Genomic DNA, 17,315 nt, shown 5'->3' on the forward strand with positions numbered 1-17,315 from the left:
GGTCCATCTCCACTCCTCCTCTGTGGCCCTGGGCACCTCATCTGAGTCCGGAGAAGTGTGTCAGTTCCAAGGACTGGTTCCAAGTTTTGGGTTTCTGGACCCTTAGGCCAATAGCTGTCTCTACAGAACTGCTGTGCTCAATCCAGGTCACAGATTTGGAAATTGTCAAAGCAGTAGGAGGATACCTAGACACACACACACACACACACACACACACACACTCACACACACTCACACACACTCACGCACACTCACACTCACATACACACTCACACACACTCACTCACACACACACACTCACACACACACTCACACACACGTTCCCTTATAACCCCATCCACCTACCATCTGTCTATCTATCTATCCATCCACTCACATATTTAACCATCCATCCATCCACCCATCCATGCATCCATCCATCCACCCACCTGTCCACCCATCCATCCACCCACCCATCCACCCATCCATCACCCATCCATCCACCCACCCACCATTCACCCACCTACTTATCTATCCACCCCATCCGTCTCCCTACCCATACGTCCTCTTCCTGGTGGACTGGCTAGGAATTGCAGACTGCCTAAGTAGGTGAGTGGTTGACTGGATGGATAGATGGGTAGATGGATGGATGAGTGGGCAGTGTAAGAGTGTAGGAATCTAAAGAGAAGCCGTCCGCTTTGACCAATAGCCAAGATGTGTATCAGGTGACGGAGGGTACAGTAAGCGTCTATGCCTTGCTGTTGGGGATGGGCTCTCCCGTCTGGCCTAGGTTGGGGACACTCTGAACACCAGGACCTGGCTGCAGTAGGGCGGCCACATGGGTTCCTGAGTCTGCTCCTCTTGGCAGCCCATGGGTTTGCGCTCAGCTTAGGTCTCACAGAGTCCTCAAGTTAGGACTTGCCCACCACAAGCCTCTCCAACAGGGGAGTGCCAGCCAAGGGGCACATGTGGTTGGAGGCAGAGGGTGGCGGGAGGCTTAGCCAGTCCATACTGCTTGTGCTTCCTCTTGGGGCAGAGAGAGAACATTCCATCCCACCTTCCCTCAGTGCAGCCTGCTCTACCCAGCATAGGAGCCTTGGAGGATGGGTGGGGCTTGTGCTCCTTGTGTAGGGAAACCCCGTTAAGCAGGTGTGAGTCTTATTATTATTATTTTTTTAGACAAGGTTTCTTTTTAGCCCTGGCTGTCCTGGACATCCTGGAACTCACTCTGTAGACCAGGCTGACCTTGAACTCACAGACCCGCCTGCCTCTACCTTCCAAGAGTTAAGATTAAAGGGGTGTGCCACCACCACCTGGCCAGGTATGGGTCTTAAGTGGTGGGTCCCGGCTCAGTGCTAGCCCCTCTCCATCAGCGGTCTGTCCTGTGAGGATACTTGAGATGGACCCAGGCGTGGACTCTCACTGTGGGTGCAGCTTCTGGTTGCTGTGAGTCCCCAGGCAGGTTTCCCTGAGGCTCAGCTCCCTGGTCTGCACAATGGGACCGTTGTGTGAGGCATCCGAGTGGGTGGCTGTCATCACTCTGAGGGACAGGTGGCTACCTGTCTGGGTTTATTTGGTTCTGCAACCCTTGGCAGGTGCAGAAGTGGGGACACACCACCAGGAGGTAGAGCCTGGTGGCCTGTGTGACCTTTTCCCTTTGTTTCTGCCCTTAGGAGTCACACGGACCTCCAGCGGCCGCCTCCGGAGGCTTGCGGATTCCACAGGCCCAGGTAAGCAGCTCCTGTCTTCGCTGTGTTTTGAGACCAGGCTCCGCACCTGGCTTTCCTGGGTGGGTGGAGCCCCTTTCTGTGATGCAGGAAGCCAGGCTTGGGCCGGGTCTGCTAGAGCTCGCCCAACTCTGTGGTAGCCACCCCCAGGCACAGGATAGAGAAGCAGGAGGGCAGGGTGGCCTTATTTGCAGTGAGTGAGCCGTGGCAGAGTGTCTTTGATCCTGGCTCATTCACTGTCTGGGGACAGCTCTATCAGTGGGCCGTTGGTACAGGGAAGGAGGGTGTCACGTGCTGCTCTTTCTGCTTCTTGCGCATGTTCAAACTTTCCCCCAATAACCGTTGGAGTAGAGGAGGCAAACATGTCCTTGTCAGGGCTCTGGGCCACCTGAGGAGGAGGAGTGTCGGCTCCAAAGCTTGCAGGGGCTCTGTCCAACCACCTGTGCAAGTGCGGGGGGCTGCCTCCCTTTCCTTGATGCCCTGGGCAGGGCCGTGTGTCTTCTCCTGGCAGCCATCTTGAGACCCCCCTTACAAACTTCTCCATTGCCAGGGTCCTCTGGTCACCTCTGATGATCCTTCTAGGGCTGGACTGAGGGATATGCATTTCTTCTAATGACCTTTGTTTGGGGAGGATGCTGGTAGCCAGAGATGATGGGACCTGCTTCTATAGCAAATGATACCCTTTTGGGGGGCATGTACTCTCTATGCATATGTGTTGGGGGCCAACTGGGATGAACAGAAGAGATACATGGGCGTGGAATAGATAGTCACTGCGGACAGGGGAGGCAGCCGTTACCATGAGGCAACAAAGGAAACCCACAGTGACAAATTGTCATCAAACTATCGCAGGAGCCAAGCTCTCCAGTCCCAACCCTGCAGGAGGACCCCTTCCAGGCAGGGAGCCTTCAGGGACAAGGCTGCCCGCTGTCCTCTAGTTCCTACCCAGAGGGACACTCTGCTGGTTGGACTATCTAGCTTTGGGTTGTGGGGAGGGTATGTTCACATTGTATTGTATTGCTCACTGGTTTGCGCAGAATTTATTTCCAATGGAATGCTAGAGAATTTGGAATACGTATTCGTAGCTATGAAAACGGGGCTGCCCAAGGCTCCAGACTTCTAGGCATTCCCAAGGCTGTGTTGCTCCTCCTAGCTCCATCTTCAGGGTGTGGCCTGACTGAGGGTAGCTGGCTCTTTGCAGGGGCAAACGGTGACACTAGGGATGGTGCTGGGTTTAGCATGTGTGTGATGCGGGTGGTGTGCCCGTGTCGCGCTGAGTGCCATGTGTGATGAGCCTGGGTGTCGGGAGAGGAGGGCGACGCCCCAGTTGGAGGTGGCTGGGCTGCTGAGCAACTCAGCACTTGTGGTTAAGAGGCACCCCGCCCCCATAGCCACGAGACCCACTAACCGCTAGCCAGCCCCGTCACCGTTCTGTGTCCCGATGCCTTGCACTCAGGGCCTCTTGCTTTGCAGTGGCACACACTCTCTCTCTCTCTCTCTCTCTCTCTCTCTCTCTCTCTCTCTCTCTCTCTCTCTCTCTCTCTCTCTCTCTCTCTCTCTCTATTTCTCCTTAGTGTTTGTCAGCCTTGACCCAAAGGGTTGGAGGTAGTCAGCATTTAGGGATTCAGGTCTGGGAGAGCTGGTACCCTCGGGCTGTGGGCACGAGGTCTCCTTCTGCTGTTGCCTCCCCGGGCTCAGGCCAGCCAGTTCTGTGGCGTCAGCATTTGGCAGCCTGGACTTGCTCGGCTTGGAAGCCTAAGGCATAATTTGCAGGAGCCTGAGGCTGCAAGCAGTGATCTAGGTTTGCATGGGGGTTGCCTGCTGACACACACAGTCTTCCCCGGGGCCCCTGCCGGCTCCCCTGAGGCATCCATTACTGTTCTTCTCATGTCGTCCCTGAGACCCGCCTCCCTGCTGCCATGACCCCCGGGAGGGGGTTCTCTGCCAGGCCCTAGGTCCCCACTGGGGGGGCTCTTTGTCCTTGTCCTCTTCCCAACCTTGGTCACACACCCTAACTGGCCTCTTGTCCAGGACTTTCTATCCGATTCTCTGGGGGCAAAATGGGGTGCGTGACTGGGGGGTCCGTTTTCTGTTCTTTCTGAGCTGTTTAGGTTTGGGCAGGTGTAACCATTCAGGACACAAGCCACAGCCTCCTAGCTCGGATGACACCCACGATAAAGCTTTGAGTTTTCTTACTTCCCATATTCATTTATTTGTGCTTTTGTGGTACTAGGACTTGAATCTAGGGCCTTGTGCATACTAGGCAAAAGTCCCAACATTTCCACATTAATTAAAAAAAAAAAAAGACGGGTCATGGTGGTTCAAGCCCAATAATTCTTGAACTTAGGAGGCTGAGAGGGAGAATTTTAATTGCCTTAGCCTGGCTACACAGTGAGTTTTCAGGCTAGCCTGGGTTACAATGTGAGACCGTCTCAAAAACACCCCAAACCCAGCTGAGTGTGGTGGTGCATGTCTGTTATCCCAGCATTTGTGAGGAAGATACTGGAGGAGCAGGAGTTCGAGGTCATCCTTATCTGCCTAGTGGATTCAAGGATAGCCTGGGCTACGTGAGACCCCCCACCCCCACCTCAACAAAACAAATCAACACAACCCAATTGGTAATTATATAAGAAACAAGATGACCAAACACAGAGTTGCCCACCCGTCATCTCTAGCGATGAGATGTCGTGGGGTAGCCAAGCCTCCCAGGGAGCCTTTCCCCTCACCCTACTTCTGTCAGGGTGACTGAGGAACTGGAGTGTAGTCTGAGTTTGGGATATCTGTGCTTTTGCTTCTGAACAGTGCATACCCCCCTGCATACTGCCAGCATCGCATAATTGCTTATCTCACGGCAAGTAGGGGCTAGGTTGGGCCGTGGACATCTCCTGGCTTTGGCTCGCCTATTCCTACTGAGAGCCGTAGTTTGTCTACACCTAGGCCTGCTGACTTTCCACGGAGCATTTCCCTGCCGACAACCCTGCTGGGCAGGCTCTTCTGCGTGCTTCAGTAGGTGGAGGGTAGGATGGACAGGTGTCCACCCCTGTCCTTCTGGACATTGCCACAGTCCCCTGAGCACTGGTCTCTTCTCCCACTCTTGTCCCCTTCCTAAGCTCCAAGCAGCCTGCCTGGGCACACCGCGGTCTTCATGGACCTTTGCCCTGGTTCCCACGGCTCACACAGCATTTCCTGGGCTGACTCTGAGCTTCTCTACCTTCAGCCCCGGTTTCCCAGGAGCCTTCTGTGCCGTTGTGACATCTGGGGTGTGTGTGAGTGAGTGTGAGTGTATGTGTGTGAGTGAGTGTGTGTGAGAGTGTATGTGTGTGTGAGTGTATGTGTGTGTGAGTGTATGTGTGTGAGTGTGTGTGTGTTTGTGTATGTGTTTGAGGCCTGTTTCTGACTTCTCCGAGGTCTGTGGCTTTGTCCCTAATCCCACCACCCACTCATCTGGAAGATGGCGTGCCTTTGCAGAAGTCGTGGGCTAATTGCTTTGAGATAAGGTCATCCTGCGCTACCAAGTCCAAGGACTGGCGTCCTCAAGACTGGAGTGGAGGCCACATGAAGGTGAACCCAGGGGTGAGGACGAGAGCCGTACGGCCATAAGCCAAGGACGGCCAGGGACAGCCCTCCCTTGCTGCCCTTTGGGAAGCATGGCTCGCTGGCACTGATTTTGGACTTCTGGCTTCAAAGCCGTGGGGGAGGCGAGTTCCGATGTGCAAAGCTCCCCATTTGTGCGTCTCCAATATGGAGTCACACGGCACTCAGACACCTTCCTCTGTCTGTCCCGGGCAGATGCTCCTCCTGTGGAAGGGCCTCCCTGGGACACAGTGGGGGGGGGGCTGTTGTGAGAAGATGGGAAAGACACCCCCCCCAGCTGCTCTGCCCTGCCCCACCCTGGCTGGTGCCCCAGGCCCCCTCTGATCCCTAACACAACCTCTTACATGCCCGCTTACACACCCCTCTTTAAGGAAGCCACCTTGCTCCACGAATGCTTGTCTGTAACCAAGTGTAGCTGCTGCCGTCCCTAGTGGGTTCCCGATAAGTGGGACCTGTCCTATGTGTCCTGTCGATGTTGGATCGGACTTGATCGAAGCAAGTGGGACTAGCCGACAGAGCCAGCTTAACACGGAAATGCTTCTTTATTTTGGCCAAGAAGTAACTGTTTGTCTCCTGGGGCACAAGACTCTGGGAGGAGCAGAAGAGAGGGTTTGGGTAGTTGCTGCCCACTAGGATGTAGGACTATCTAGATAAATGTTTAATTATGTGGGGGGGTAGTATGTGAGGGCAGGTGCCTGTGGAGGTGAGATCCCCTTGAGCTGGAGTTACAGGTGGTCGTGGGTCACCCGAGGTGTGTGCCAGGATCCAAATCTGCAGTGGGTGCTTTTTTTGTTTTCTGAGACAGGGTTTCTCTGTGTATCAGAGCTGTGGCTGTCCTAGAACTCATTCTGTAGACTGGCCTCAGACTCATAGATCTGCCTGCCTGTGCCTCCCAAGTGCTGGGATTAAAGGTGCGTGCCACCATGTCCGGCAAGTAGTACATGCTGTTAACTGATGAGCCGTCTCGTCTGTTCAGCCTGTGAGTGTTTTAAAGAAACATTGTTGTGTGTATATGAGCTCTGCTGTATGTATGTGTACATGCAGTGTCCTTGGAGGTCAGAGAGGGCGTCGGTCACCTGAAACTGGAGTGATTGATGCCTCTGAGTAACAATGTGGGGGCTGGGAAACAAACCCGGGTCTCTCCAGCCCCCAGTGGACTTAGGTTTCTCAAATGCTCACTTGGTTGTTTGGTTTGTCTGGGGCAGGACCTTGCTGTGTAGTACAGGTCGCCTTCAAACCCGAGATCCTCCCGCCTCCGCCTCCTGAGTGCTGGGACTACAGGTGAGTGGCACCGTGCCTCCTGTTACAATGTCAGTTGGCGCAGTGGGAAGCCTTGGGAGTGCTATACTCAAGGATGGATTCCTGGCCGCCCGTGGCTCCTGCGCCAAGCAAGGCAGGTGGAACACATCTGCACCCTTGCAGAGTTCTTTTGGGAGGCGCTGGTTCGGACTGGCTGTGTGTTGCATTCTCGGATCCATTGTCCAGCAAATATTTATGGGGTGCCTACTGAGTAAGCGGGCTCCCTGTGGGAAGTGGAAAGCCTCTTGGGCTGCACCTCCAACCCCATCTCCCCTTCAGTTCCCACTCTAGTCTGGCTACAGCAGGGGTGGGGGGTGAGAGGGGCAGGGGTGGAGTCGGATGGCTGAGCAGGAAGGACCTATGGTGAGGAACATGAGCCGTTTGGATCTGGGCTGCTTCTCCCTCTTGGTCCCGCTCCTGGAAGGATGCCAATGTGGCAAGTTCACATGGTATACTCTGTAAACCCCGCCACAGATGCCCCACCACCACCCCGCCCCTCCCTACCCTACCCCACCCCACCCCACCCCTGCACAGAGCTGACCAGTATTTACTTAGGAAGGCGGCTCTTGAGGTACGATAAAAAGCTGAGAGAAGCTTCTAGATAGGAATGTTGCGGCCCCAGGCTGGAAGCAGCTTGCCACGGATGCTGCAGCAGCCCAGCCGGGGCCTCTTCCGGCTGCCCACTCTGTTGGCAGGTAGGGTAGCAGTGTAGCCCGGCCAGCTCCAAGACACCTTTGTTTCTGACTCAGGGACTTTGACTTCAGTGATCTCAGCTGGAAATTAAAGTATTATATTTATTATTATTATTGCATAGACCCTAGCTATGGAGCCCTGGCTGATCTAGAAACTCACTATATACAGACCAAGCTGGGCTAGGACTTACTGTAATCCTCCTGCCTCTGCCTCCTAAGGGCTGAGATTACAGGGTGTCTCACCATACTTGGCACAGGAAACTTTGTGTGCGTGAGCTTCCGTGTGCAGCATGTGTGTGATGTGTGTGGGTATGTGCGAGGGCATGCATGTGCGTGCATGTGTGTACGCGTATGGGCATGTATATGGACATGTGTAAGCATGCGTATGTCTGCTTGTATATGTGGAGGGCACATGACAAGCTTGGCTGTCATTTATCAGGTGCCCACTACTTTTTTTTTTTTTTGAGACGGGATCTTTCACCATTCTGGATTAACGGAATAGTCCAGACTGGCCAGTGAGCCCCCCAGGGCCCTCCTGTCTCTGCCCGCCCAGCATTGGGATCAGGTGTGAACCATTATGTAGGCCCAGCCTTTCTACATGGGTGATGGGGCTCCAACTCAGGTCCTCGTGCTCGGAAGACAAGTTCATGCCAGTTCCCCAAATGCCATTTGTTTAAGCGACCATTTATGAGGTCTTATAACTTGGGTTTGGGTGCTCTTGGGTCCCTGCCCTGAAGGAAGGGACAAGGCAAGCCTAGAGAGGTGTAGTATGCTTCCTGCGGGGCTCTCTTCATCCCTCCTCACAGGACTAGCCCTGAGGACCCTTCATAACCCCTTTTCCGTGGGCCCTGTCGCCTAGGTCACAGTCATGTGGGGGGTTTCTTCCTTTCCAGTTTTCCCTGGGGTCTCCTGATCGCTGTCAGTCACTCAGGCTGCCTGGCCACACCTGCCACTTTTTTCCACCCCCTCCCCCAGTGCTAGGGTGTGCAGACATGTGTCCCCCAGAAGGAGTCTGAGCAGCCACAATGGCATGTTGGCATCTTTTTTTTTTTCCAAGGTGGGGTTTCTCTGTGTAGCGTTGTAGACCAGGCTGGTCTCGAACTCACAGAGATCCGCCTGCCTCTGCCTCCCGAGTGCTGGGAGTAAAGGTGTGCACCACCACTGACTGGCTTCATGTTGGCATCTTAACTGAGCATGCTGTTAGATGCAGTTAGACCCTAGTGATCCCTGGCCCCAGTTCCTGGTTGCTCTCTGAAGTCACCTGTACCTTCTCCTTTGTCCTCATAGAAGTAGGCACTTTAATTCAGGGACCCGAAGGTCCACTCAGGAGAAGCCACACCAAGAAAGTTCCAGGGGCCAGAGTTGTCTGGGAGAGTCAGCTCAGGTTATGGGGTAGGACAGAGGAGAGGAAAAAAATCCTGGAAGGCTCCCTGACAGAGGCAGTAACGCCTAAGCCCCCAGTTGCTTTCTTCCAGTGGGATTGTGTCCAGTGAGTCCATCTGCCGCTTGGAGGGGTTGTAAACCTGTGAGTGACATCACAACATGGTGTGTGGCCAGGGCATCTGGGTCATGGGTGTGGGTCAGTGCTTGGTGAGGGCTGGGATGCTGACCTGGGGACTGGAAGGGGCTGGAGATGTGTTGACCTGACTGTAGGCAGGCTGGGGGGAGGGGGCGGGGAGAGCTGGGGCTTTGGGCTGGCATAGCCTGATGTTCCAGAACTGTGTCCTGGGCGTCCTGCCTCCCCCCGTAAGTAAGAGTGAGCCTTGTCCACATGGGAAAAGCTGTTAAAACTGCGCTTCCGTGGGCAATGGCTTTCGTGACTCTTGTAGCCGGGGCTAGCCCTGCCTCTCACCCTCTCTCTTTGAAGCCTCTGCCTGTGACTCATGCAGGTTCCGTCTGAGCCGTCCGCACTGCCAGGTTTTTTTGTTTCAAATTATTCCCTTTGTTGGGCCGGCACACTTAGATTCTTAGGCATGGCAGGGAAACAGACCTCGAGTCAAGCTGGGTCCTCAAAAGCTGAGGGTCACAGAGACTACAGGGTGCGGACAGCCTGGCATCTGCAGGAGGCGTCAGCCCTGGCCTGGGCACACACAGCCTTTCAAGTCCTGGTTTTCTGCTGTTGTCCTAGGAGTGAGGCCTGTGGAGCCTCATGCAGAAGAAATGATTTGTTACTTTTTTTTTGTACTCACTTAATGTGATAGAATGAACAGACATTGCTTTTGCAAGCAGAAAAACCACCAAGGAATATTTTTCTTTCAAAGTCAAGAAAGAGAGTAAATAAAGCCAGGCCTGGTGGTGCACACTTGTAATCTTAGCACTTGGGAGGTGGAAGCAGGAGGCTCAGTGGGTCAGAGTCAGGTCTGGAGTCATGGCCCAGTGGGTAAGAGCACTTGTTGCTCTTGCAAAGGACCCTGGTTCAATTCCCGGCACCCACACGGTGGCTCACAACCATCTATAACTCCAGTTCCAGGGACCCAACACCCCCTTCTGGCCTGCTTGGGTACAAAGCACTCACGTGGCACACATATGTACTCCTAGACAAAACACTCAGAAACATAAAACAAGAAAGAAACTAAATAAATCTAAACAAGCAGAAAAGCTCCAAAAAACCCATGATGTTCGGAGACACCCTCTGCTTCACGCTACATGTTGGAGGCTAGCCTGGGCTATCTAGGACCCTATTTCGAAAAATTCTTTCCTCCTTGGGGAAAGAGAGGAGAGAATAAAAGAAAATAAAGAAAGCCCCGCCCACCACGAACTTCCTCCTCCGGCTGGGTCTGACTGTTATAGAGGGCGTGGTCAGTCCTGCTCAGAGAATGGTTCAAGTGCTCAGTTTGGTCTGTGGAGGGCACCTACCTGTGTTCTCCAGCTGCCAAAGCAAGTTACCCCAAACTGGTGGGATAAAGCCATACAAATGTTTCTCACAGTCCTGGGACCACACGTGTGCTTAGCATCACTGAGGATGTGTAGTGCTGTTCCCTTCCAAGGCTTGCAGGGAGTCCCTCGCCTGCCCCTGCCACCTGTGTGGGACTCCAAGTGTCCCTTGGCTTTTGGCCACGTCATTCCAACCTCATGGTGGTGTTTTCTTCACTTCCTTGATCTGTCTTCACTTCCTTCCCAGTGTGTGGCAAACTTCCTCTCATTTTAAAAAAAGAAAGAACCAGCTGGACAGGAAGCTATGGAAGAGAGTCCTCAAGTACCGAGAGGAAGATGCTGGCGTGCGGTTCCTAAATGAATGGCTCTTGGTGGGGGTGGAGAACTCAATTCTCTCTCTCCCTTTCTTTCTGTGTTTTGAGACCAAACTCACAGAGACCTGCCTGCCTCTGCCTCCCGAGTGCTGGGATTAAAGGCGTGCGCCACCATCACCCGGCCAAATTTTTATTAATTGAGAGTTTCATAATATGTAGATCATATTCACCTCCCCTTAGCTCCTCCTAGACACATCCCCCGCCTCCCACCCTCCCAAATGAACGTGTTCCCTCTCTCTTGTTAAATAACCCACCAACTCCAATCTCTGCTGCCCGCCTACCTCGGCGTGTGGGACCATCCGCTGGCACACAGAAAAACCGACTCTCCACCAGTCAGCTGTCTCAGCTCCTCAGTTCAGGGTGAGAGGCTCATGAAGCCCGCCCCCTCCGTACTGAACACGTGACCATGTTGGCTTGATCTCTAGAAGGGGAGGCAACCACAGCCGCCGTAAGTTCCTGGGTGCGTTGTCCTGCTGTTGTGTCTGAGACACTCTTAGGACCCGTCCTGTCTCACCTCCAGCTCTTCTCAACTTTTCCCTCCCCCATCCCTGTCCCTGAGCCCTGGGGCGTGTCCCTGAACCCTGGGGGCGTGTCCATGAGCCCTGGGGGCGTGTCCCTGAGTCCTAGGGGTGGGGGTCCCTGAACCCTGGGGGCGTGTCCCTGAACCCTGGGGTCGTGTCCCTGAGCCCTGGGGCGTGTCCCTGAGCCCTGGGGGCGTGTCCATGAGCCCTGGGGGTGAGGGTCCCTGAGCCCTGGGGGCGTGTCCCTGAACCCTGGGGGTGGGTCCCTGAATCCTGGGGGCGTGTCCATGAGTCCTAGGAGTGGGTCCCTGAACCCTGGGGGTGGGACCCTGAGTCCTGGGGGCGTGTCCATGAGCCCTGGGGGTGGGTCCCTGAACCCTGAAGGTGGGTCCCTGAGTCTTGGGGGTGGGTCCATGAGCCCTGGGGGTGGGTCCCTGAATCCTGGGGGCGTGTCCATGAGTCCTGGGGGCGTGTCCCTGAGCCCTGGGGGCAGGGCTTGGGATGTAAATATACATCTGCAACTGAGCTCATCTTAGGCTTCATTGAACCAGCTGTGAGTGTCTGTGTTAATCACTGCCTACCGCACAAAAAGAACATCTCTGAAGTCTTCTTTCTATAAAGTTTGTTAAATTATTTTTTTTTACATTTATTTATTGTGTGCTGGGAATGTGAGTGCTATGTAGTAGTATTATGGAGATCAGAGGTCAGGTGTGGGTGACAAGTACCTTTCCCACATGGAGCCATCTTGCTGGTCCCCCCTCACGTAGCCCAGGCTGGCCAAACTTCTGTCTCCCCAAAATGACCTTGAACTCCTGATGCTCCTGCCTCCACCTTCCCAGTGCTGGGTTTACAGGTGTTCGCCAATGCACCTGGCTTATGCGGTGCTGGGAGGGGAGCTCTGTGTTTCTGAGACAGGCAACTTCCAACTGAGCCACATCCCCAGCCCCAAATGCCCCCCTTAGAGACATATATGCTGTTGCCTTTTGGGCCACCCGAGTGATCCAGGACAAAGTCCTCACCTGAAGTCCCCTTGCTAACAAGGTCATGGGTTCTAGGATGTGAATTCTCAGGGGACCATTGGCCAACTCTTCCAGTCCCCAAGTCTCTCTCCACTGAGGCACTGCTCCCAGCTCTCTCACGGCGACGGCTGCCCTTTGAGGCTCCCCTCCATGCTCCCTGGAGGGGACATTTGGCTTGATGACTCCCAGGAGGCTAGGGGTGATCTGTATATTCCCACAAGAAGATGTCTTACTGTCTAGGGAAGGGCATTTGGGGTCTTGCCCCAGACAGAGAGGGGAGGAGCCTAGAGTGGCATCTTGGGCTTGGGGGTGCTTTAGCTATGGGACGGTGAGGGAGAGTCTCCAAGGGACCAGTGGACAGTGTGTGGCCTATCTGAAGGCTGTGACATTTGGGCTGGCGAGCACCCAGTGGCCAGGCATGAATGCTTTCTCAAGCTTGCCATGTGCCCCCTCTTTTTCAAGAGAGAACATCAAAGGCTTACAATCCTTACATAGAGTCACTGTGGAATAAAACCAAAACGATGGAAATGTACTTTAAGGCCGAGCGGTGGTGACACACACCTTTAATCCCAGACTTGGGAGGCAGAGACAGGCAGATCTTAGTGAGTTCAGTGCCAGCCTGGTCTACAAAGCAAGTTCCAGGACAGCCAGGACTGTCATGCAGAGAAACCCTGTCTCAAAAAAACCAGAGAGAGAGAGAGAGAGAGAGAGAGAGAGAGAGAGAGAGAGAGAGAGAGACTGAAAATCTAAGTGAGGCAGGGTGACACATGCCCTAATGAGAACCACCACGAGGATCTCCACAAGTTCACAAGTTCAAGGTCAGCCTGATTTACTTAAATTTCCAGTCCCTGTCTCAAAATACCAACGAAAAACCAATGCAATGGAGAGACACTGTTTTCACAGAGACCCTGACACAGATACTAGTCTTCTTTAAGTAGACACTGGACAGCAAAGCCTTCCCCGCCCACTGCTTTCCACCAGGTTTGAGTGGCCTTTGGTACAAGGATGCCCCACAGCCTGGGGCCCCTCCCCCAAGCCCTCCTACTGGCACTGCTGGGCCCATCAGTGCAGCAGCCCGGGCTCTAAGCAGGTGCTGAGGGCTCCTCCTACCCTGCCAGGTGAGCAGCCCCTGGACCAGGTGTCCTCCAGGAAATAGAGCTGAGCCCTGGGGCCAGCCATGTTCTCAGAGAGCCGCTGAGTCTGGGGAAATTGCAGCCGGAGGACGCGTTCCCTCCCTAGGGACCGCTGAGACTTACTGACTCATATGTATGGGGTGGGAATCTTCCAGGAAGCCTCCAGCCAGCTCAGCCCCTTGGGAGGGAGCGTGGGGTTGGGGGGGGCAGCCTGTCCCTCTGAAGTGGCAGGCTAAAGGGACAAGGGGACCTTTTTCAGGGTTTGTCTTGGGCAGGTATCTGGAGCCTTCTGTCAGCCCTCCTGTCTGGGAGGTGACTACTGCCCAGATAGGTTGCCTGTGGTGGGGTTGGGATCTGGACCTGCCCAGTAAGGTGAGGCAGACAACGCAGGACGTAGGCTTTTTAAACGTTTAAAAGCCAAGAAAATCACAGCAACACTGGACAGGAGGAAAATGAAAGACTTTGGAAGTGGCCAGGAATTTGACTCTACGGGTTGGTTTCCAAGAGCCTAAGTTAGGCATCTCCAAGTGGATATTTAAAGGGAACAGCCAGACTCCAGCGGCGGGGGCTGGAGGGGGCGGAGAGAGGAGGTGCTGCTGCCGGAAGCCGCACGCTGGCCGGCTGAGGCCACCACACTGAAGGCCAGGCAGCTGGTCCCGCGCTCAGGGAGAGAGGACCCAGGGACGCCGTAGGATCCCATCGCCCCCCCCCCCCCATTTTTCAGTTTCTCTCCTTGTGCTCCCTGTTTCCCCCCTGTGTGGCAGAGACAATGCTACTTCAGTTCGGAGCAGAGACATATGACCAACACATGGAAATGTGGTAATTTGGATCTGTTCGTGATTGCAACAGATTGAAGAAATTAGACCAGACAAAGAGTGTTTTTAGAGGAAGAGGAGGAGGCAGAGAGAGGGAGGGTGACAGGGTGAGAAAGGGGAGGAGGACCCCCTCCGCGCAGGGGACACCGCATCCCGAGCCTGCCTGCCGTAAATACATCCGTAGGAATGGAGAGAGATCGAATCACAGGTAGGCCACGGCCCTCCTCTCCCCACATCCCCTATCCCCGAACCCGACCCGAGTCCAACTGGTGGCTTCACCGATGCCTCAGGGAGCGGGCATCCAGGGTCAAGTTCACTTCCTTTTACAGAACTATTTCCTTTTTCTGCGGACTGTTCCACGTCCTCTGAGCTGGAATGCCCGCTTCCCACTAAGCCCCGCCGAGTCTGGCTTTTATTTAAACTGGGTTCTCCTCCTCCTGCGCTATTTCTCTTTCATTTTCCGGTACGCTGCTGCCATCCGCGTCTGGGACCACTGTGAACTCAGAGACTCAGGAAGGGTGGATGGCGGGGACGGGCTCTGCATCAGGGCCAAGGCGGCCTGGCTTCTTTGCCCATCATCTGGCCTTGGTCTTCTCCTGAAATAGCCTTGCTGGGGCCTCTTGGGCAGTTGATTATAGAGGTGGTGGCCAGTGCTTGGAGGAGGTGCATGCACACGTGTGCACCCTCGTGTGTGTGTGTGTGTGTGTGTGTGTGTTCACGGGGCCCCGAGTGCATGCCTGTGAGTGTACAAGTGGCCGTGCCCTCCTGCAGCCCCCTTGGGTCCAGGAGAGACCCAGCAGGGGTGTAGGCGGTTCAAGGGAGAGAACAAGGTGTCCCTTTCCTTCTCGGTCCCAGTCAATTTGTCCCCAGGGTAAGCTGCCTGTTCCTGCTGGGACCGTCAATGTCTGAGGTCATTACTGCCTCCTCTGCCTTGGGCACCATCTGAGTCACAGGCTGCGGGTTAGTGTGGGTGGGGAATTCTAGGGATGTGACCCTTACTCTAGAATGGCGTCCTGTGGTCATGGTGAGACTAAACCCCACCCAAAAGTGCCGTTGGCCCTTGGCTGTTGGTTGCTTCCGAGTGCGTGGACAGGGGTCTCTAAGAGAGAGAAGGAAGGCACGTCTCATGGGCTCCTCTGAGGGACGGCCTGACCCCACCAACCCCAATACTCGATACTGTGATCTCTGATGTGATATTAAAACTGGCCAGGCATTCACCAGGAGGCAGCCGCCTGGTGCCCGGCTGATGGTGGTGTGTCCTGTGACCCTGACAGGCACATCAGAAGACCCGGGAGGGGAAACAAACCTGGGTTGGGCTTGGCATCATGGCCAGCTAGAGGCGATAGGTATAGAGGCAAAGTTTTCTGTGCGTAGTTTGCGGGGGGCGGCCCGCAGGGCAGGGAATGCCAGCTGCTGCTTCTCAGGCCTGGACAGGTGGTACTGTGTGCCCCCCAGAGGCGGCCTGGCCCTGCCACCTCCTCTGCCACCAGCTGTAAATGGCAGTTGTTTTAGTGGCTGGCTGGCTGGCTGGCTGGGGCCTGCACCTGTTTTGTATGGCTGTGCTGGGTTACGGGTTCAGGGCGTCTCGAACACTCGGCTTTTCCTCAGCCCCTGAGCCACACCTCCCCTGGGCCCCAGCCTTCATTCCGTGGATGACGAGGTACAGCCCAGGTGGGTGATGGCGGCAGGGTATTTGAGAGCCTTGCCTAAAGGGGAGGCGGCTCCCTGGAGACCCAAGGGTGAAAGCTTGGAGCCTCACGGGCTGACCAGAGCTTTTTATACACTGGACAAAGCAGCCTTTGAGAGCCATGGATCCTGGCTTTCCCTACCCAGCTATTACTGGTGTCCTCAGCCGAGGACAGGGAAGGCAGCACTGGGCTAGAGCGGGGGTGGGGTGGGGGCTTCTCCTTTCGTTTGTTTTGAGAAGCAGGTTACCTGGCCTCAGATTCCCTGCGCAGCCCCGGATGGTATTGAACTCTCCATCCTCCTGCCTCTAGCGCTGGGGAGCTGGAATGACAAACCTGTCACTCCACGTTTGCCTACGGCTGGGGAAGGGACCAGGGCATTGCGCATACCAGGCAGGCAACTATAGCAATGAGCTACACCCCCAGGGGACCTTCTCTTAGGGTGGGCCAGGGCCGAAGGGCAGTCCTTCCCTCCCTCCCTTTTTGGGGAGGCTGTAAATGGAATCCAGGGCTTCCATCATTGTAGTCAAATTCTACAACTGCCATACGCCCAGCCACTTTATCTTTTTTTTTTTTTTCATTTTGAGGTGTAGTCTTGCTGTGTGCCCCAGGCTGGTCTCAAATTCATGATCTTCCTGCTTTTAGCACGGGCCACCATGCTAGCTAGGTGTGACTGGCACTTTAGGGGAAAAAGCAAAACAAAACAAAAAAACCCCACTCCATTTGAATATACTTTTATAAAACTTTTCTCCCCCACAAGCTCAGCTGTGAATAAACAGCCAGAGTAGCAGGAAAGAGGAAAATCCCCACCGCTCCTCCCTTGGGCTCCTCAGCCCCGGCTAATTAAGGCTAATTCATTGGAGTCAGTTGTAGCCCTAACCCTGACCCCAGTCCCTGGGGAAGTTAAAGACCACGTCCTATCCCTGCTGGGTGGCCTGGAGCAGATCCCTTTGAGGTCTGTCCTCAGTTTCCTTATCTTCAGAGTGGGGCTCAGCCCCTCCCGCTTCAGGGTGCTTCTGAGTTCTTGGTGTGAGCCTCTTTGGCCGGCTCCCCGATGGACCCTGCCTATCGACGGTCTCAGTGTCAGCTGTGTCCATCCTCACGAGTACTTCAGGAGGTAGTGGACCAGGGGGACACTCATACACTTAGATGAATGGAGACCAGGCTGGCTGGTGCCTCAAGGGCTGGTGGCTGAGGAGTATCCAGCCTCGATGTCCAGGAGGCGTGGCAGAGGGTGTGGTCTTGCCCTGGTTGGGGCCATGGGGCCTGCCCAGCCTCAGAGAAGAGGTTTTGGGGCCAGAGCTGGCATCCTTAGCTCTTCCTGTCATTCCTTCTCCTTCCCTCCCTGCTCCAGCCTTGTGATGCTGGCCCAGGGTCCTCCTCAACTCTAGGAGGTTTCCCTAGGCAAACGCCTCGGGCTCCTCCGCAGGGCTGGTGTTGAGTCACTGAACAGGGACCGGCCTCAGAAGCACGGAATGCTGCTTCTCCAGCCAAGGGTCGGCGTGGTTTCTTTCTTCGCTGTTCTGGATTGGCTCTGTGGCTTTTAGAAGTTAAGCAGTTTTATCTTGTTCCAAGCGCTTGTGTTTCAGTGGGGAGGGGTGGGGGG

General features: G+C 54.9%; 1 protein-coding gene and 1 long non-coding RNA gene across 3 annotated transcripts in view; one reads left to right on the plus strand and one right to left on the minus strand.

The window, feature by feature from the left end:
* Septin9 (septin 9) overlaps positions 1–17,315 on the plus strand; it is a 161,410-nt gene that overhangs the window by 19,764 nt on the left and 124,331 nt on the right. Inside the window, exon 2 of one of the 2 annotated variants that reach the window (XM_013113410.3) lies at positions 1,653–1,709. In XM_013113410.3, coding sequence (XP_012968864.1) covers positions 1,653–1,709 — 57 coding nt within the window. Of the gene's footprint in view, positions 1–1,652; positions 1,710–13,878; positions 14,233–17,315 lie in introns of those variants that run through there. The other variant, XM_013113412.3, reaches the window with a different exon arrangement.
* On the minus strand, positions 5,821–11,030 carry LOC110340872. Its single transcript, XR_002382702.2, has 3 exons — positions 10,818–11,030; positions 7,148–7,369; positions 5,821–7,013 (listed from the first exon to the last, which is right to left on the minus strand). It is a non-coding gene; the product is annotated as an uncharacterized LOC110340872 (long non-coding RNA).

Source organism: Mesocricetus auratus, unplaced genomic scaffold (genome assembly GCF_017639785.1).
Source record: "Mesocricetus auratus isolate SY011 unplaced genomic scaffold, BCM_Maur_2.0 Super-Scaffold_100007, whole genome shotgun sequence".
NCBI classification, from domain to species: Eukaryota; Metazoa; Chordata; class Mammalia; order Rodentia; family Cricetidae; genus Mesocricetus; species Mesocricetus auratus.